General features: G+C 35.8%; 1 protein-coding gene across 1 annotated transcript in view; it reads right to left on the bottom strand.

The window, feature by feature from the left end:
- Positions 1–236: 236 nt before the first annotated feature.
- The window catches only part of RASSF9 (Ras association domain family member 9), a 38260-nt gene continuing 16637 nt past the window's right edge, over positions 237–21859 (bottom strand). The window contains exon 2 of the mRNA XM_027543217.1: positions 237–5298. Coding sequence (XP_027399018.1) covers positions 4038–5298 — 1261 coding nt within the window. The 3' untranslated portion in view covers positions 237–4037. The remainder of the gene's footprint in view (positions 5299–21859) is intronic.

The raw sequence follows: 21859 nt of genomic DNA, 5'->3' as shown, positions 1-21859 counted from the left end.
TAGTATCTTTGGTTTTTAACTGGACTTCATTATAGAAAGTAAGATAGCCGTCTAGTATCCATCTAGTATAAATCCCACCATCTAGTATAAAAGCGAGGACATTCTTTCATGATAAGTTGAAACAAACATGTATGAAACCCAAAACAAAAGGTTTTGTTAGATCATTTTGCTCTATATTAATACTGTCATGAAACGATGCCTGATATTAACTTGTGCGAGTCAGCATGACAATTATATAATTTCAATTGAAAAACATTTATTTTTAATAGACAGATAACGCACCCCAAAAGGCAAACAATATCACACAAAAGTATACAACTATTCCTTTTATTATTCTGGACCAGTTACACTTGAAAAAATTGTATTTTGTACTTGTCACATCAAGTTATTAAACCAATCAGGTAGTATGAAAAGAAATAGCCTAATATTTAAAAGAAATCTGTATCATATTAAAAGGTATTCCTTTTGTCTCAAGAAAAATACATTTCAATTAAAATAATAATCCTACCTTGAAAAATTATAAAATGCAGCCACAGATATATATTTTGTCATGTACAGTAGATGTTTAAATAAATATAAAAATAAAATTTTAAGGGATTAAAATAGCTTCTACACACCAATGAAAGGCCATTTATTTATATTTTTAATGAAAAAGATAAAATAAAATAGTTAAGATATTTCAAAGTTATTTTGTGTGTCTACTACTTAAAACCTAGCTCTATGAAATATTTTTCATTAAATGCAGGGATGCAGTGAAAAACACCACAATTTAACCACTGAAGCTTTTATAAAGAAAATATTCCCATTGTTTGTAATCAGTAACTCTGTGAATTAAAAATAAAATAGAAAATAGTACGGTAACATTTTTTCATAATGACACTAAGACATAGTCTCTCTTCCAAAGGATTTATAAGTAGAATTGTTAATGTTTTAAGTTTGCTAAAATGCATATTTATATATAAAATGCACCGGTATTATTTACCATGTATAGAAATAACTTTTTTAAGTTATAATCTTCTAAAATTTAGCAATTCAATTTCAGAATTGAGTAGGGGCAAAGAGATTGATTAGAAGCAGTAAGGTTAACAAGACAGACAAGTAATAAGACAATAAAAATGTGTTGAGGGAGGGAAGTTAGATAAGTACATATATAAATATATGCTAAGCCAGAATATAAATGCTCCTTTATGAAAAATACACCTGATATAATTGTGGGTTCAGAGATAAATTATTACAATGGTTGAATAGAAAAACATGTTTCATAGCAAGAGATAACACATTGAAAAGCTTGAAATGGATGGTATTTCAGTATACAGCAGATGGAAGAAAAAAAGAGACATTTCAAGTGGGAGAATGAACAAGACACACTCTTAAAATCTGTCTTGTTACAGATTTTAGTCAGGGAAAAATAGTCAGGTTTTGTTTGCTATTTCTAGCTTCATATAACAATTTCATAGTTAATCTGTTAGGTTATTCAAGAATTTATAAACATTTTATTTTAAAGCTTCTATAAATAACTAAAATACTAAAGTTTCTATCAAGTTCTAAATTTAGACTATACATTCTCATTTAATTTTACATAGCTCAGTATCCAGAGATGAGGGCACTGCATTTTAGTATTTTTATTTGTATTAATATATTATTATAAATTAGAGATTCACCATGGTGATTGATGATTTAATACTGTAATGAATCAAAGGCACAAATACATTTGTATAACAACAGAACAAATTGAAATTTTAATGTGATTTTAAAACTCAAAGGTCTTGCTTTCTGACAAGAGTTTTTAACATTATTTACTGAAAAAATAGAAGAATTAGCTCTTAGAATGCATCACTATGCTTAATTGTATAAAATCAAACATTGTATAAAATCAGGCAAAGTTTCTAAAATGCCATTATCTAACTAGTTCTATTTCTTATCAGATTTGGATTCAGATAATTAATCAAATTATATAGCAGGTAACAATGTTCTTCTCATTATTTTCTCACTAGAGAGTAATCCAAAGAGATTCAACGAGATTACTTTTGAAAAACAATACTACAACTGTTTTATCTTTGATGATGATCTTCTGAGTTTAATCCCCAGAAGAGAATAATAAATATGTCAATAGCTTTCCATAGTACTGAATGATTAATGAAATATTAGGCAAATAAACTTCCCTTTCTTAAATGACTATTTAATTACTTTCTTATTTCTTTCAAATTAAACCCATGTTTGTGTTATTACTTATTATCATACTTTCCCTACAGTGGAAATTCCTACTTTTCTTACCATGCAACTTCAGATAAGGCGTTTACCATGCAACTTCAAATAAGGCCTTCAGCAGAATCTTAGTATGAAAAAGGGTAACATTAGATACTCCCCCAAACTGAAATATTAAGAAAATTTTAAATATCTTCCCAAAGGTTGGCAAAATGTCTGGAGGATGGAGAAATTTTAAAAATATTAGGAGACTGAATTAAAACATATAGTACAGTAAACATAAAGATAAAAAGGAAAGAAATGAGAAATACTGAGAATCTTAACTAATATCCACATATTCAAACTAAGTAAAATAATCTATTTACTCACATGTGAGGAAGATGTTAGCTAAAGGAAAAACAATATCAGCTGTATTCATGCAATAGTACAACAAAACACTTTTTAATACAATTATGTAATGTGTTCAATAGCAAGAAATAAGGCAGAGAAAGAAGGAGATAAGAGAGAGAAAGAGAAAGAGAAAGAAAGGAACTTCCTAACTAAAACCAAGCCAAACCAAGCCTCTTCTGGCACTATAATGATTCTCAGTCAAGACAGAATCTAAATCATCTATTCAATTTGTTGGATATTTACTTTCATGCTTGAGAGTGGGATAGAGTAGAGCTCTTTTTTTTTTTTTTTCAGTTTGCACCTTAAATGAAGGACCATATAGACCATCTGAATTATAGTGTAGCAGAATAAAAGGATTTTGTTCACATGAGTTCCTATCTCTATTTTCAGAGGAAAAATACTAATATTTATGGGTGTTTTTTTTGTGTGTGCCAAGTTGCTTCAGTCGTGTCTGACCCTCTGTGACCCTATGAATGGTAGCCCTCCAAGTTCCTCTGTTCATGGGATTCTCCAGGCAAAAATACTGGAGTGGGTTGCCATGCCCTCCTCCAGGGGATACTTAAGGTACATGGAGTTCTATTTTACCCACACAAAGGACTCCAAGATGCATCCCTTCACCTTTTTTAGATAAGGTATAATCAAACAGGACTATGACCCTGTGATTTTTCTCTGTGACTCACACCGTATCTCACTCAAAGAATGAACCTGCATAGATGACTGGTTTGAGCTAAAGGTTTGCATATCAGATAGAGAAAGCACATAAATATCTATTAATTTTCAGCTTTTTTAGAAAAGTTGCTATTGTCTGCAAAACTTGGCTTTTCTTATTTATACCCCTGTCTGATCCACTGACGGTATTTGTACATGATCCAGTAACGACCTTCCATCTCCTCTTATCTAAACCTAAACAGGTAGAGGGATTCAGGAACTAACAGAGATGATATACATTCTAAATAGCAAAGAAATGAACAAGGATTTGAATTAATATAGTTATAATATAAGAGTTATCATATACTTTACAGATTATAAAATACCAATGATACAGTGTTGAAAACTCTATAACAATACATCTTAATTTTACTTGTTCACGTGTATAGTTTCAATATATTGATGCTAATATTAAGAACTAGTCTGAAGTTTGAATACATCACTTCTCATAGAAACAGACTATAATTCACATCAAATTATTTCTCTGTTATATACCTACAAGCTATTTTTGCTGCATTCCTAATAAACAGCTCATTGTTTGAACTTGTAATAATTAGATAACACTGGAACTCTTAAATCAAAACAAACCAACAAACAAACTTCTCTAGCTCTTACTAGCTACTGAATTCCTTAACATTATTTACATTTTTATCAAGAGTGGAATATTTAAATTTTCCTATTAAATTAAACAAACACAAACAATATTAAAGTAAGTCAGAGTGAAGCCATTTAAATTACGTTGACAACAGCACCGCATCTCCTGCAGTTGTTTCCGAGTCCTGACTGTGGTTAGAGCTGATACCAGTGTCTGAGTCTGTGTCATTTGTATACATGTTAAATATTCTTTGAGTAAAAGGAGAAACCACCCCATTGCTGGTGGGCACCTCAGATTCCTTTCCTCTGTTTTCCTTTAGCTGGCAGTCATCTGCATTGCTGATATGAAGGGAATTGAACTCCTTGGCGAGGAGCTCATATTCCTTAGCTTTCATCTGAAGCAATGAGTCACTGTATTTAATCTCTTTCTGGATGCCACTCAAGTGAGAGTGGATTTTCAAACCAGCTTTCATGCTTTTCTCCAAATCACACTTAACACTCTCTAAATTAGAGCTTTCAAGTTCACTGGCAGCTGCCCCTTCTGCATCTTCATTTATCTCCATGCAAACACTTTTAACTTCTTTTTCTATTTCGGCAGAGAGCTTATCAATGAGCTTTCTGTAGTAGGTCAGTCGTTCCTCCAGCTGTACAATTCCATTACTTTCTCTCAGGTCCTCCAGCATCTGCCTTTCATCATATTCCAAGCCTAGCTTTTGCTCAACTTCACTGAAACTGGGCATCAAATATGCATCCTGGACATAATTTTCTCCATTATTTTCTACCCGATCAAGATGAAATTTAGCTTCACACTTTTCAATTTCCAGATCCAGCTCTTTCATTCTCTTCACTTGTTGATTAATAGTGTGATCCTGGGAAATAATCAGATGAACTAATGTCTCCATACTATCTCGCTCCTGGGAAACTGTGTCCTGCTTAATTTTAGCCAGTTTCCGGAAAGTTTTCCTGACTATTCTTTTTTGTTTATCTGGTGGTAATGTCTTCATGTAATTTGCCGGGCTGAGCTCCCACAGTTTTTCTGTGTTTTGCACTAATTTGGCTTCAGCTGTCCGCCACAAGGGAACTGGAAGAAAAGCATCTGCTTTAACCAAAACAAACTGCATATTAGGCTGCTCATCTCCCCATGCTTTCCAAAGCTTCAGGATTCTAGTTAGGGGAGGAAGAACCCGTTCAGAGCCTCTCCATTTTTCTATGATGCAGTAATCACTGGGATTTCCCAGAAGAAATCGTTTCTCCCCAAATGTAGTCTCGTGTTCTTCAAGCAAAGCCTGGATGACATCGGCAGAGGTGGTGCGTTTGGTTAGCCCACAGACAATCTTCTCTTCTTGGCAAACCCAAACCACAATTTCCTTCTCTTCTGAATCCATTTCTTTAGTTGGAGATCTAAAAGAAAAACAAAGTACATTATACTACTGTCATCACGTGTATAAACTCAGAAAGATGGTTTAATTTTAATACCCTCTCTAAATCTTACCCTTAGTGAGAGATGCATTTTGAGGTGAGACTACATAAGAATCACACGTTTTATGGTAATAAAGAAAATTTAAGACCATGAAAAATATCTTAGTTTTCTTTTTAACTCCTGTTGGGCTCTGGAACAGGCAAATTGTTGTCAAAGATAATGGAGGCTATTTTATCTTTAGAAAGCCAGACACAATATAACTGCAGTTAGAATTACCAGAGTTAAAATAATAATCAGAGTGGTGATGAATAAGAGGTAGAATAAGACTATTCTGGGGCTTCCCAGGGCGGTGCTAGTGGTAAAGAACCTGCTTGCCAATGGAGGTGACCTAAGAGTTGACAGTTCAATCCCTGGGTCAGGAAGATCACTTGGAGGAGCACGTGGCAACCTACTCCAGTATTCTCACCTGGAGAATCCCATGGGCAGAGGAGCTACAGTTCATAGGGTCACGAAGAGTAGGACACAACTGAAGTGACCTAGCATGCACATACAAGACTATTTTGCTGGAGACGTAGGACTAGGGAATAATCATGGAAATGTAAATAGAATGTTAGTAAAGAATTGAAAATAGTCCATTATTGAAATTAGTGATTATTTCATCCTGCAAATATTTACTGTATGCCAACCATCTGCCAGATATGTCTGAAGATGCTAAAGATATAGCAATAAGCAAAGGAGACAAGGACATGGACATAAACGTGTAATTAAGATAAGATAGGGGTAAATGCTAGGAAGAGGATTAAAGAGGATGAAGTGATAGAGAATGACTTGGAAGGGAAGGGGTCTACTTTATTTAGAGAGCTCAGGAGAGATTTCTCTAAGAAGGTGACATGTGAATAGGAACAAAGTCACACAGTAGTGACAAAGTGAAGATTCAACCTAAGCAAAAAAGCTGACTGGAGTGTACTTTTAATTAATGCACTGTAAAAACAAGTTTATGAGTTTAATGGCTTAGACATGTGGATTAAATTGGAAGAAAAACCATAAACTACTTCTTAAAGAGGAACTTTATCACATAAATTAGCCTTTGATAGCAGTGGAACCACGGTGCCTCATTAGAGCACCCAACTGGTCAAGGAAGGACATTTCCCAATAGCCAGCCATGGAGAAAAGCATGTGGAAATGTATTACCTTCTATGCCTTTTTCTTATTAATCTTGTTCCTGCTTTCATACAGCAATAAAGGATTTTGACTTGCCTGGATGCCTCCCTTAGCTGACAAAACTCTCATAAGTATAAAAGCCCTACTGCTAACTCCTTAGAGTAATCCTTACATTCTGTTACATTTTCTAGATGGGAAACATCAGTTCTGGGTCTGTAGCTAAGGATGACACATGACTTATAAACGCTTCAGCTCTACACTGCAGCTGTGAAGAAGACTGGAAAACAGGGATCAGGGAGTCTTTATGTATGCCAGAATAATAATGACATACATGAGAATTCCCCAGTTCTTCCATGATCCCTGCGCTAATTGGGATTCTCTGTATTGGAAGGAGCAAGTGCTTATATGTTATGGCTTCCACTAGAGACCTGATAGTTTTCAGCTCATGTGGATGATATAACCCTAACAGTCATTATGCACAATCAAGAAAGATATTATTATTTCCATATTATATATGAGAAATTGAGTGCCTTTATTAACAGTTCACAAGCTAACTGGTTTCGAACACTTAAAAAAAATTTGCTCTAAACGTCCTTTTATTTTCTTGACTCAATTATTCTCTAAATATTTTGAGGAATTTTTATTATCATCATTCAAACCAGGTAGTTTTCGAAACTTCTGCCACTTGACTGAGCGTATTTAAAAGTAATTACTATTCTTCATTGAATGTAGGCAGTAAATCTTCCATACCTAGTATAAGCCACATTATGTTTAATTCTACTTTGTAGCAGGCTTAGGATTTTGCAAATGATGTTTATTTTATAGTATGGCTCCAATCGAGTTTCTATTCACTCATTCATTTGACAAATATTTGCTGAGCATTTCTTCAGCGGTTGATACCATCATGGAAATGTGGATCACAGAAATATTTGTATGATTTATAAAACATTTGCTGTTTAGTTACTAAGTCGTGTCAGCCTTTTTTACCACCCATGGACTGTAGCCCACCAGGCACCTATGTCCATGGGATTTCCCAGGCAAGAATACTGGAGTGGGTGATCATTTCCTTCTCCAGGGGATATTCCTGATCCAGGGATAAACTTGTCTTTTGCATCTCCTGCATTGGCAGGTGGATTCTTTTACCACTGAGTCCCCTGGGAAGCCCAATATATAGTATACTGCACCTATAATTATGTAGTATGAAAGTGTGTTAGTTGCTCAGTCATGTCCCCATGGACTCTTTGTGACCCCATGGACTGTATGTAGCCTGCCAGGCTCCTCTGTCCATGGGATTTCCCAGGCAAGAATGCTGGAGTGGATTGCCATTTCCTCCTCCAGGGGATCCTGACCCAGGATTGGAACCCAGGTTTCCTGCATTGCAGGTGGATTCTTTACCATCTAAGCCACGTAGGAAGTCCTTATTATTATATACACAATATATACTACATAATTATTTACTATATATTATGACCTTTCCCATACATACTTTAGAAATTATATATGTATTTTACACTTTATTAAATTTGATATTATTGAATATATCCAAAGATTCTAATTAAGTATTGTTTTGTTTGGGATCCAGATTGATGGGAGAAATAGCAATAACCTCAGATATGCAGATGACACCATCCTTATGGCAGAAGGTGAAGAACTGAAGAGCCTCTTGATGAAGGTGAAAGAGGAGAATGAAAAAGCTGGCTTAAACTCAACATTCAAAAAATTAAGATCATGGCATCCAATCCCATCACTTCTTGGCAAACAGATGGGGAAACAATGAAAACTGACAGATTTTATTTTCTTGGGCTCCAAAATCACTGCAGATGGCAACTGCAGCCACGAAATTAAAAGATGCTTGCTCTGTGACCAACCTAGACAGCATATTAAAAAGCAGAGACATTACTTTGCCAACAAAGGTCCATACAGTCAAAGCTACGGTTTTTCCAGTAGTCACATTCTTGGCTGGAGAATCCCATGGGCAGAGGGGCCTGGAAGGCTACAGTCCATGGGGTCATAAGAGTCAGACACGACTTAGTGGCTAAACCACCATCACTATGTCTGGATGTGAGAGTTGGACCATAAAGAAGGCTGAGCGCCGAAGAATTGATGCTTTTGAACTGTGGTGTTGGAGAAGACTCTTGAGAGTCCCTTGGACTGCAAGGAGTTACAACTAGTCCATTCTGAAAGAGATCAGCCCTGGGATTTCTTTGGAAGGACTGATGCTAAAGCTGAAACTCCAGTACTGTGGCCACCTGATGCAAAAAGCATTAGAAAAGACCTGGTTGCTGGGAAAGACTGAAGCCTGGAGAAGGGGATGACAGAGGATGAGATGGTTGGATGGCATTACTGACTCAATGAACATGAGTTTGAGCAAGCTCCGGGAGATGGTGAAGGACAGGGAATCCTGGCGTGCTGCAGTCCATGGGGTCGCAAAGAGTCGGACATGACTGAGAGACTGAATAACAACAACATGCTCTGTTTATGTTTTCAAATAGTTTATAATCACAAAATAAGCTTAAAAATTATTTACGTATATAAAAGAAAATAAAAAACACTCATCGCACCACAGTATCCATTTTTATCTGATGCTTTAAATTCTTTTTTGCCTTCTGAAACATTAACAAGATTTATTTGTAAAGATTTTCAAAAAAGGAATAGTAGGAACAATACTTGATAGTTTAAAATATGATTTCATCTTAATTTTCACTAACAATTCATTTTCACTAACTAATTCATTTTGAATTCCAATAAATTATTTTAATGTATAGAATTTATTTATAAATTTATTTATGAATTTATAATTAGAAAAATTATAAATTTTTCTAATCTTCTGTACTCATCACTGTAATACTGCAATATATATTATATATCTGACTCACATTTCTCACAAGATTGCTTCAAATATCAGATAAGAGAAAGAAGAAGAGTCCTTTGAAAATTGTGGAAAATGTACTGGGTAAATATAGGTTATTAACACTAATGGTAAAATTACTGTTATTATTACTTAATGCTGAGAAGGGTGTGGTATTATTCAGTAACATTATTGAGCTTGCTACAGTAGTTAACAGTATTATTTTCAAAATATTTTCCAATCCATCCCACAATATTTTTTCACCTGTTTTTAGCTTGTCAGTATTTTTGCATGTACACTTCCAATATAACAGAACTGTTTATCTAATTAAAGATGTTTAAAAGGATCATTAGTATAATATTTGGATCACAGATGAGCTGAGAATCCTTTTAATCTTTCTCTGATTTATAACTCTCTGATTTTAACACTGTGGTAATAAAGTTTATTATACTGAAAATAATCTATACATATATTTATATTTCACCTGACTACTCTTCCATAACTATTTCATTATTCAGTTTTTTCCTTTTAGATTATCTTCTTCAGACAACTAAGAAAATGTATATGCCAAATGAAACTATTCAGCAACATGTGTTAGCCTCACAGGTACTTTTCCAGATTTATTCTGAAATAGAGTGAAAATTATATTTGAGAATTTTTGCATTCACCCTGTATTCAATCATGAACTTAAAAATGTCTCCACTGATAATTAGTTTTAATACCACAGAATACACAGAATTAAGATGAGTTGGCTTGGAATTATATATGCAAATTCATACAACTAAACATTTCTTCAACAAGTTTCCATTGAGAAACTATGGTGCATAAAGCAGTAGGGAATAAATCAACTATTTAAATCTGGAAATCTTGAGTATTAAATAAGACATTTTAATGTCAAATTGAAGATCCACAACATAAGTATTTACAGAAAAAGGATTAAATGTGAAGGCAGAGAAAAATAAAGATAAATAAATAATATTTGGCTATCTTTAAGTTGTACAAAAAAAAAAAAAAAAGAACTTGGGGCCCAGGAGAATAATTCAAAAAATGACATTTCTTCCTAGTATGGTAGACATTGAAGTTTAATTGAAATTTGATATATAAAATTTATCAGGACAAATATTACATATTGAGCCCTACTTAAAAAAAATAAGAATCATTAAAATGAGAAATTATTAAGAATAATTACATTATAAGATATGCTAAAACCCAGTATATGTAAACTAGCAATCCATGGTATTTATAAAAAATATTTAGATCTCTGAATGCATTTTTCCAAAGAATCTACATTATAACTTTTTATTTCCTAGGCCAGCCTGGAAGTATGATACTAACATAATCTAGCTGCCATATATAGGAGTGATTCTAAGTGAAATGCTCTTATTGCTCAACTCTGCAGAATCATATTCCATGCTTGGAAATCAAAAGTTATACTTTTATCAGTTTCAAGCAATTGATGGAACCTCTGTCTGCAAACACTGATGGAAGTCTCCAACAGATTGAAGGGTACAGACCTGTGAAGCTTTACGAGCATGTTGGACATATCTCTTAGTGTTGCCTCATTGCCCAAAGACTCTTCTGTTTCTTTTTATTACCATTGCTTATTATGTAAACTGAACGCTCTCCTTCTAAACCAGTGGTTCTCTACCAGCGGTGATTTTGCCTGAAATGTGTGGGGACATTTCAGGTTTTCACATTAGGGTCTGGGGATGCTAGGAGCATGGGAATGATCTAGCCTAAAATGTCAACAGTGGTGCTGTTGAAGAACCATGTATGCATGCATGCGTGGGCTCATTGCTTAGTCATGTCCGACTCTTTGTAACCCGGGGACAGTAGTTCACTAGGCTGCTCTGTCCATGGGATTGTCCAGGCAAGAATACGGAGTGGGTTGCCATTTACTCCTCCAGGGGATCTTCCCCACCCAGGGATTGAATCTGCATCCCTTGTGGCTCCTGAATTGCAGGTGGATTCTTTACTGATGACTCACAGAGGAAGCCCGTTGAGGAATCTTGATCCATATATACAACAAAATATACTTTCATCACAGCTTTGTCTATTCTGTTTTTTCTTACATCTTGTGGAGAATCTAACAGTAAAATATATTAAAACAAAAATAACAAATAAGTGAGACATTTCCTAAATAAGTGATGCAAGTTGGCATTCTACTTAATGGATTGCCAATGGAACTTTTTCTCCTTTCACCCTCATTGCCAGTATTTATGATTATTATTATTAATCCTGTCCAACTGGACTTCCCTCTGTTAGTCCCAGAACTGGTCCTAAAGAATACTGATAGCTGCATTAAGATGCTATAGAAACACAAGTATTCAGAATAGGATTAATTTTAGTTCAGGGGAAAAACAAACAAACTTGCATTCATAGATTTCATTAAGAAATAGTAAATCTTCCTTCTTCATTAAGAAATAGTATTTGAATATCTGACCATTAAATGGGGAATGGACAGTAGGAAGAAAAGATGTGGGGATGAAATGACAGGATAGAAGTGGCCAAGGAGACTAGGGCAGTGCCAGAGGCATGGAGAGGGTTGGAAGTCAGCAGAAAGGGTTTCATTGTATTTCTCCCTTACTCTTTCTTTGCAAGTTTATTCTGCCCTGTGACAGAGTGGACAACCAAAGACCAGAATTAGGAATGAAGGTTTTGAGACACCTTCAGTTTAGGAGAAGAAGTAGTCAAGATAATATCTGCAGTCTTTACAGGACCAAAGGGAAATTCCCAGAGATAACCAAGGGAAGTGAGAAAAATAAATAAATAAATAAATCTATCACTTAGTTAAGGTTGTGGACAGTACAGGCATGTACGACATGCCTAGACAAGTTAGAAAGTATCTTTAAAAATACCTTAGCAATAAAACTACACTGAATATAACATTTTCTTGCTTTGGTTATTCAAAGGCACCCTGGAATATAATATTGTCTTGAAGTCACATTATTCAAATGAATTGGAATACAATACTGTATTTTTATTTTATTTTATTTTTTAGATCTAAACCAATTTTTTAAATTTTATTTTATTTTTAAACTTTACAATATTGTATTGGTTTTGCCAAATATTAAAATGAATCTGCCACAGGTATACATGTGTTCCCCATCCTGAACCCTCCTCCCTCTTCCCTCCCCATACCATCCCTCTGGGTCGTCCCAGTGCACCAGCCCCAAGCATCCAGTATCGTGCATCAAACCTGGACTGGCGACTCGTTCCATATATGATATTATACGTATTTCAATGCCATTCTCCCAAATCATCCCACCCTCTCCCTCTCCCACAGAGTCCAAAAGACTGTTCTATACATCAGTGTCTCTTTTGCTGTCTCGTATACAGGGTTATTGTTACCATCTTTCTAACTTCCATATATATGCGTTATTATACTGTATTGGTGTTTTTCCTTCTGGCTCACTTCACTCTGTATAATAGGCTCCAGTTTCATCCACTTCATTAGAACTGATTCAAATGTATTCTTTTTAATGGCTGAGTAATATTCCATTGTGTATATGTACCACAGCTTTCTTATCCATTCATCTGCTGATGGACATCTAGGTTGCTTCCATGTCCTGGCTATTATAAACAGTGCTGCGATGAACATTGGGGTACATGTGTCTCTTTCAATTCTGGTTTCCTCAGTATGTATGCCCAGCAGTGGGATTGCTGGATCATAAGGCAGTTCTAGTTCCAGTTTTTTAAGGAATCTCCACACTGTTCTCCATAGTGGCTATACTAGTTTGCATTCCCACCAACAGTGTAAGACGGTTCCCTTTTCTCCACACCCTCTCCAGCATTTATTGCTTGTAGACTTTTGGATCACAGCCATTCTGACTGGTGTGAAATGGTACCTCACAGTGGTTTTGATTTGCATTTCTCTGATAATGAGTGATGTTGAGCATCTTTTCATGTGTTTGTTAGCCATCTGTATGTCTTCTTTGGAGAAATGTCTATTTAGTTCTTTGGCCTATTTTTTGATTGGGTCATTTATTTTTCTGGAATTGAGCTGCACGAGTTGCTCGTACATTTTTGAGATTAGTTGTTTGTCAGTTGCTTCATTTGCTATTATTTTCTCCCATTCTGAAGGCTGTCAATACTGTATTTTTAAAAATCTGATTATTTGTGCTTTTCTGATTGCTGAATACAAAACAAAGGTTGCTATTATTCTAAATTTTATCAGACTTTTGGCCAAACTAAGATATTGTCTTAGTATTTTTTTTACATGCAGTTCAAATTAAATGAATGCTTTCCAAACTTCTAATTCTATAGAAAAGTAGGAATAATCTCCTTAACATTTCCTAACACATAGTAAAATTAATTCCCTTTGAAATTTTGATTAAACCTCAAAATATATTTAAACTCCTCAAAAGACATTTATTTTTCCCTGATATCATCATGCAGTTCAAAGCCATAGCAAGGACCACAATCAGAATTAATATAACATATGTTATTCATTTATGTATCCTGTAATAAAAATAAGAGTACAGAGGAAAAAAAATACATGTTGCACTGAATTCTGATTCAGCACAGAGAACAGACTTCAATGCCTCCTAATAGTAAGATTTTTCCATGGAAAACATAGATGCCTGTAGAATTATAAAAATCCTTCTTATGAAGTCTGTTCTCAAAATATCTTGACCAAATAAACTATCACAGGGAATTAGGTCCAGTCTATAGAACTCTTTGGTGTATAACCCACTACATGTGGCACTCATATTTAAAACAAGTCAGTAAATAACACTTGGAGACAGACTAACTCAACAATGCAAGATTCAGAACTAAAGATTAGGAATGGCAGCTATAATACAGTAACAAAAGAAATTCAATTTCAGGATATTTATCTCAGGCTCAAATCTAAAATTACCTTGTAGAAGTTTACATTGTCTTGAATAAAAGCATATAATTAATTAAAGAATAAAGATCAGATCAGATCAGTTGCTCAGTCGTGTCCGACTCTTTGTGACCCCATGAATCGCAGCATGCCAGGCCTCCCTGTCCATCACCAACTCCTGGAGTTCACTCAGACTCACGCCCATTGAGTCAGTGATGCCATCTAGCCATCTCATCCTCTGTCGTCCCCTTCTCGTCCTGCCCACAATCCCTCCCAGCATCAGAGTCTTTTCCAATGAGTCAACTCTTCGCATGAGGTGGCCAAAGTACTGGAGTTTCAGCTTTAGCATCAGTCCTTCCAAAGAAATCCCAGGGCTGATCTCCTTCAGAATGGACTGGTTGGATCTCCTTGCAGTCCAAGGGACTCTCAAGAGTCTTCTCCAACACCACAGTTCAAAAGCATCAATTCTTCAGTGCTCAGCCTTCTTCACAGTCCAACTCACATCCATACAGAGACCACAGGAAAAGCCATAGCCCTGACTAGATGAACCTTTGTTGGTTCTGCTTTTGAATGTCTCTGCTTTTGAATATGCTATCTAGGTTGGTCATAACTTTCCTTCCAAGGAGTAAGCGTCTTTTAATTTCATGGCTGCAGTCACCATCTGTAGTGATTTTGGAGCCCAGAAAAATAAAGTTTGACTCTGTTTCCACTGTTTCCCCATCTATTTCCCATGAAGTGATGGGACTGGATGCCATGATCTTCATTTTCTGAATGTTGAGCTTTAAGCCAACTTTTTCACTCTCCACTTTCACTTTCATCAAGAGGCTTTTTAGTTCGTCTTCACTTTCTGCCATAAGGGTGGTGTCATCTGCATATCTGAGGTTATGATATTTCTCCCGGCAATCTTGATTCCAGCTTGTGTTTCTTCCAGCCCTGCCTTTCTCATGGTGTACTCTGCATATAAGTTAAATAAACAGGGTGACAATATACAGCCTTGACGAACTCCTTTTCCTATTTGGAACCAGTCTGTTGTTCCATATCCAGTTCTAACTGTTGCTTCCTGACCTGCATACAAATTTCTCAAGAGGCAGATCAGGTGGTCTGGTATTCCCATCTCTTTCAGAATTTTCCACAGTTTATTGTGATCCACACAGTCAAAGGCTTTGGCATAGTCAATAAAGCAGAAATAGATGCTTTTCTGGAACTCTCTTGCTTTTTCCATGATCCAGCAGATGTTGGCAATTTGATCTCTGGTTCCTCTGCCTTTTCTAAAACCAGCTTGAACATCAGGAAATCCACAGTTCACATACTGCTGAAGCCTGGCTTGGAGAATTTTGAGCATTACTTTACTAGTGTGTGAGATGAGTGCAATTGTTTGGTAGTTTGAGCATTCTTTGGCATTGCCTTTCTTTGGGATTGGAATGAAAACTGACCTTGTCCAGTCCTGTGGCCACTGCTGAGTTTTCCAAATTTGCTGGCATATTGAGTGCAGCACTTTTACAGCATCATCTTTCAGGATTTGGAATAGCTCAACTGGAATTCCATCACCTCCACTAGCTTCGTTCATAGTGATGCTTTCTAAGGCCCACTTGACTTCACATTCCAGGATGTCTGGCTCTAGATCAGTGATCACACCATCGTGATTATCTGGGTTGTGAAGATATTTTTTGTACAGTTCTTCGTGTATTCTTGCCATTTCTTCTTAATATCTTCTGCTTCTGTTAGGTCCATACCATTTCTGTCCTTTATTGAGCCGATCTTTGCATGAAATGTTCCTTTGGTATCTCTGATTTTCTTGAAGAGATCTCTAGTCTTTCCCATTCTATTGTTTTCCTCTATTTTTTTGCACTGATCACTGAAGAAGGCTTTCTTATCTCTTCTTGCTATTCTTTGGAACTCTTCATTCAGATGTTTATATCTTTCCTTTTCTCCTGTGCTTTTCGCTTCTCTTCTTTTCACAGCTATTTGTAAGGCCTCCCCAGATAGCCATTTTGCTTTTTTGCATTTCTTTTCCATGAGGACGGTCTTGATCCCTGTCTCCTGTACAATGTCACGAACCTCCAACCATAGTTCATCAGGCACTCTATCTATCAGATCTAGGCCCTTAAATCTATTTCTCACTTCCACTGTATAATCATAAGGGATTTGATTTAGGTCATACCTCAATGGTCTAGTGGTTTTCCCTACTTTCTTCAATTTAAGTCTGAATTTGGCAATAAGGAGTTCATGGTCTGAGCCACAGTCAGCTCCTGGTCTTGTTTTTGCTGACTGTATAGAGCTTCTCCATCTTTGGCTGCAAAGAATATAATCAATCTGATTTCGGTGTTGACCATCTGGTGATGTCCATGTATAGAGTCTTCTCCTGTGTTGTTGGAAGAGGGTGTTTGTTATGACCAGAATAAAGAATAATTATAGGTGAAGATAAAGGGCAAGTTTATTAAATCACATTCCATACCAAAGATTATAAACTGGTATTTTAACTTACAAACCCAGCTCTACAAATTATGAAGTTTAAAATACTGAGGGATGCCATAAGTAATTAGTTTGGGTAGTCAGGGTTTAAATTACATGACACATTTCTTTTAAAACTAAAAGGTCAAGCTTCCAAATTTAATAGCATCTTTTCCCAATAATCAAAATTATCAGAATACAAATACTGGTTTGGCCATAACATCTTACAGAAAAACTCAAATGAACATTTTATCCAATTCAATACAATGAGTTTAGCTAATTAATTAGTTAATATCACTACTATTATGTAAGAGAAAAATTTATATTTTGTATACTATAATTGGGTGGCTTTGTAGTAAGAGAAAAAAAATGACCCAAACAGAAATTTAAGACAGACTCTGGTAAAGATAAAAGTTTAAATATATGATTGAAAAAAGTTCTATGTAAATCAAATCTATCCTAGTAACTAATAAGTTAGTTATTCCCCAAATAAATTGTCCATTTTGAATTATAGCATACATATTTTTATAACTTGATTCAAGATTCATTTCTTAACACATTACTGACCAGAGGCATTAGTTTCTGCAAAACATCCCCTGGTCAATAATGTGTTAACAGAATTATGATTTTAATAAATATGAATAAACAATGCGGGTAAAATTCTATAGAAGATAAGATGATCTTTAATTTCAGAAATGCATTATATAGCTGGGGAAGGACAAAAGATATGTTTAGAGAGAAAGATTTTAAAATTTCAATATCATCTTAAATATTATTGGAAATCATGAGATATTAACATATTCTGTATAAAAATGCCACAAAAATTTTTAAAAAGCAATAATAATCAAAGTTAGGTAATATGTAATAAACCATAATAAGACATAGAAGTTGACCCCAATGTCTTCAAGACATTCTCAATTTCCATAACCCTTCAAAGTCAAATTAGGTAAAAGAACCTCATGAGATTTCATTTGGGACAGGATCTTGGATCCTGTATCTAAGATCCTTAGATCTTATCTGTGAGGAGGACTCTTTCAGTTTATTACTTAATATGATGATGTTTAGGTTTGGTGGTTAAGGAACAGATACTTAGAAAATAAGTAAGGTGACTGGGGAAAAGAACAGTGGGGTGTGTGTAGAAGGAGACGTTAGATAACAATCAGATCAGATCAGTCGCTCAGTCGTGTCCGACTTTTTGCAACCCCATGAATCGCAGCACGCCAGGCCTCCCTGTCATGACCAATTCCCTGAGTTCACTGAGACTCACGTCCATTGAGTCAGTGATGCCATCCAGCAATCTCATCCTCTGTCGTCCCCTTCTCCTCCTGCCCCCAATCCCTCCCAGCACCAGAGTCTTTTCCAATGAGTCAACTCTTCGCATGAGGTGGCCAAAGTACTGGAGTTTCAGCTTTAGCATCAGTCCTTCCAAAGAAATCCCAGGGCTGATCTCCTTCAGAATGGACTGGTTGGATCTCCTTGCAGTCCAAGGGACTCTCAAGAGTCTTTTCCAACACCACAGTTCAAAAGCATCAATTCTTCGGTGCTCAGCCTTCTTCACAGTCCAACTCTCACATCCATACATGACCACTGGAAAAACCATGGCCTTGACTAGATGGACCTTTGTTGGTTCTGCTTTTGAATGTCTCTGCTTTTGAATATGCTATCTAGGTTGGTCATAACTTTCCTTCCAAGGAGTAAGTGTCTTTTAATTTCATGGCTGCAGTCACCATCTGTAGTGATTTTGGAGCCCAGAAAAATAAAGTCTGACAATAGCTCACATTTATTTCATGCTTAATATGTGCCAGGCATTGTTTTAAGTGCTTAAAATATATAAACTCATATAATTTTCATCACAACCCTATCAGCTATGTCCTGTAATCAAATTCATTACAAAGATTAAAAAACTGAAGCACAAGAAATTAAGAATTTGTTCAATACCACCCTCAGTTAGTAAGTGGGAGAAAATACAGATCATGTAGAAATAAGGAAAATAAGAATAATTTGGATTAAATGAGTTAGAATTGAATCCGTATTGATGAACTCCCTACTGCCTAATAAAATAATCAACATATTTCATTAAGTTTTCTCTCACTGGAAACAAGATACTAAATCTGAGTCAGATACAGTCATCTACTGAAGAGGGGAAAAAATTGTGGTATTATGATAAAAGTATTTTATATATTTACTTACTACCTGCTTCTATACATTGTCCATACATACAGGATCATCTATCAATGTGATATTTAATGACTGACTTTCTTGGAAATCTGGAAACTTGTCAGTACACAGACTCCTAATTCTTTCACCTGTTTAAGAAGCAACCAGAAAATAATTTTATAGTTCCCCTAGTAGACATCTGTGTAAAATGCTGAATTGCCCATTCAATTCAGATTTTTTAAAAGTATTTTATTCATCCCAGCAACTAGAGAGAATAAATATTTTTTCTATACACATACTACATTTTTAGTAAGTTCTAAAGCATGACATGGTCTCTAATCATTTAAAAGCTATACTGAGAACCTCCCTGGTGGTCCAGCGGTTAAGAATCCACCTGCCAATGCAGGGTGCACAGGTTCAATCCCTGGTCTGGGAAGAGTCCACCTGCCACAGGGAAACTGAGGCTGTGAGCCACAACTGCTGAGCCAGCGCCCTAGAGCCCACATTCCACAAGAGAAGCCACCACGATGAGAAGTCCATGCACCACAACTAGACAGTCTGTGTACAGCAATGGAGACCCAGCATGATCAAAAATAAACACATTTTTAAAGCTATATTGATTTTAAAATCTATTTGGTTTGGGCTGTTTTCTGTACTTAAACATTGATCACCTTAATGCACCATGAAGGCATGTGAAGTAAGCAAATGTACTATTGATGGGATTCAATACATGATATGTCAAAATATGGTACCTGGAGTATTTGAAGCAGAAGGAGTTCTAGAAAATGGGAGAAATGGGGAGTTCACTTGGACATTCCATCCAAGCCTCTCCCCTGAAAGTGATCCTAGCATCCTCAGCTGAGAGATGCCCTTCCTATATCGGAAGGAAAGGAGCACTCTTATCTCTGAATACAAAGTGAAGAGACGAATCCAGACTCCATTAAATTTCTCCCAGTTTGCTATACTTACTTTGTATTCTTTGACCTATCTACCACACTTCTCCATGACTGTGCATTCTTCATTAAACCTAGCATAAAACAATTGGGATTTAACCATTTCTTTAGATCTTCATTTCCTTAAGAAGGCTCCTGTGTCATGTAAAACTTACAATAAATTAATGTGAATGCTTTTCTCTTGTCAGTCTGTTTTTGGTCAGTTTAATTTTCAGAACCAGGCATGGAACTTAACAGGGTCAAGGAAAACATTTTATTCCCATACACTACCCATAAAATTAAAAACAAACAAACAAAAAAACCTGTTAAGTGACAATTTTGACTCTTTCTGTAATGTTTACACACTTCAGTTCAGTCGCTCAGTCGTGTCCAACTCTTTGCAAACCCATGAATCATAGCAAGCCAGGCCTCCCTGTCCATCACCATCTCCCAGAATTCACTCAAACTCGTCCATCGAGTTGGTGATGTCATCCAGCCATCTCATCCTCTGTCGTCCCCTTCTTCTCCTGCCCCCAATCCCTCCCAGCATCAGAGTCTTTTCCAATGAGTCAACTCTTCGCATGAGGTGGCCAAAGTACTGGAGTTTCAGCTTTAGCATCAGTCCTTCCAATGAATACCCTGGACTGATCTTCTTTAGAATGGACTGGCTGGATCTCCTTGCAGTCCAAGGGACTCTCAAGAGTCTTCTCCAACACCACAGTTCAAAAGCATCAATTCTTTGGCGCTCAGCTTTCTTCACAGTCCAACTCTCACATCCATACATGACCACTGGAAAAACCATAGCCTTGACTAGACGGACCTTTGTTGGCAAAGTAATATCTCTGATTTTGAATATGCTATCTAGGTTGGTCATAACTTTCCTTCCAAGGAGTAAGCGTCTTTTAAGTTCATGGCTGCAATCACCATCTGCAGTGATTTTGGAATCCCCCAAAATAAGGGAATGGTTTACACACTTAGACACACACAAAACAAAGTCTGAACACAATTAAAATTAATGAAGCAGACAAATGGTGAGGAATCTCTCTGCATCTACATGCTAAAATAACTCTGGTTATTTTACCCAGAGAATAACGCATGCCCTCTGAAGTAAAATTTTTGAGATCATAGTACTGTAGTCTCAGGAAGAGATCATCACAGATCGTGTCAGTCACAAACAATACAAGTCTTTGCTTAGGCTGCTATGTAAATTTGGATTACTGTTTTGATAGATGAAGCATGAAAATAGTGCTATCAAATAGTTTTCATTAAGCGCAAACTGTTTATTTTATTCACATTTTATTAAAATAGTTTTAAAACTGGAGTCCTTCAGAAAATTAATCATTCTATGAAAAATAGGGGCAGCAAATATTAAAACTATCTTGAAAATTAAAATTTTATGCATATATATGCATAGAAAAAATCACTAGTTCTATGCATTACTAATACCAGTTTTAATTTTCTAGGGTGTAATAATATAAGCCAGTCATATAGGATAAGAAAAACCCTAAACATTCCATCACTGCAGGGTCCTATAATACTATACATAATTCCCATAAACAGAGAAAAGGGAAGGGGATGTGTAAAGAATGTGTATTGGAGATTACTGGAGGTTAAGTAAACTAAGACTCCGGAAGTTGATTATACTCAAAATGTAAATATTAACATGTAGCGTTTACTAGATGAAATGCTGAGAAAATATCTAATCTTATTGGAAATTCTAGGGCTTACTTCCAAGTGTTACCTGTGCTTCGCAAAACTTTCCTTATTGATTTGTACTTTGTAAAGAAATAATTCAAAACAAGAGCACATTCATTAAAGGAAAGTTACCCAGCCTGAATATTTAGTTTAACAATAGCTGTAGTTATGTCAACTACTAACATTTGTTTTCCTTTTGGCAGCTAAGCCCATAATTGCTTTTGCCTTCTTAGTGGAAGCTGTTTTCTAATGACGGTGATTTTCAGCTTGTATTTGCCTGCAGCCACCTACTCATCCCTCTCTAAATGTGTTCTGAAATATGATGGTAGATTTGAATGGCGCTAGAAATATGTAAGAATTTGAATTATCCAGTAGGATAGCTGAAAACGTAAGAGGAGCTCCTTTATTCCTGATTTCTACATTCTGAACATGGTCTATAATAAACAGTAATAAACTGTGACTTCCAACTG

This window comes from Bos indicus x Bos taurus, chromosome 5, assembly GCF_003369695.1.
Source record: "Bos indicus x Bos taurus breed Angus x Brahman F1 hybrid chromosome 5, Bos_hybrid_MaternalHap_v2.0, whole genome shotgun sequence".
NCBI lineage: Eukaryota > Metazoa > Chordata > Mammalia > Artiodactyla > Bovidae > Bos > Bos indicus x Bos taurus.
This window is presented reverse-complemented; position numbering and strand designations above follow the sequence as displayed.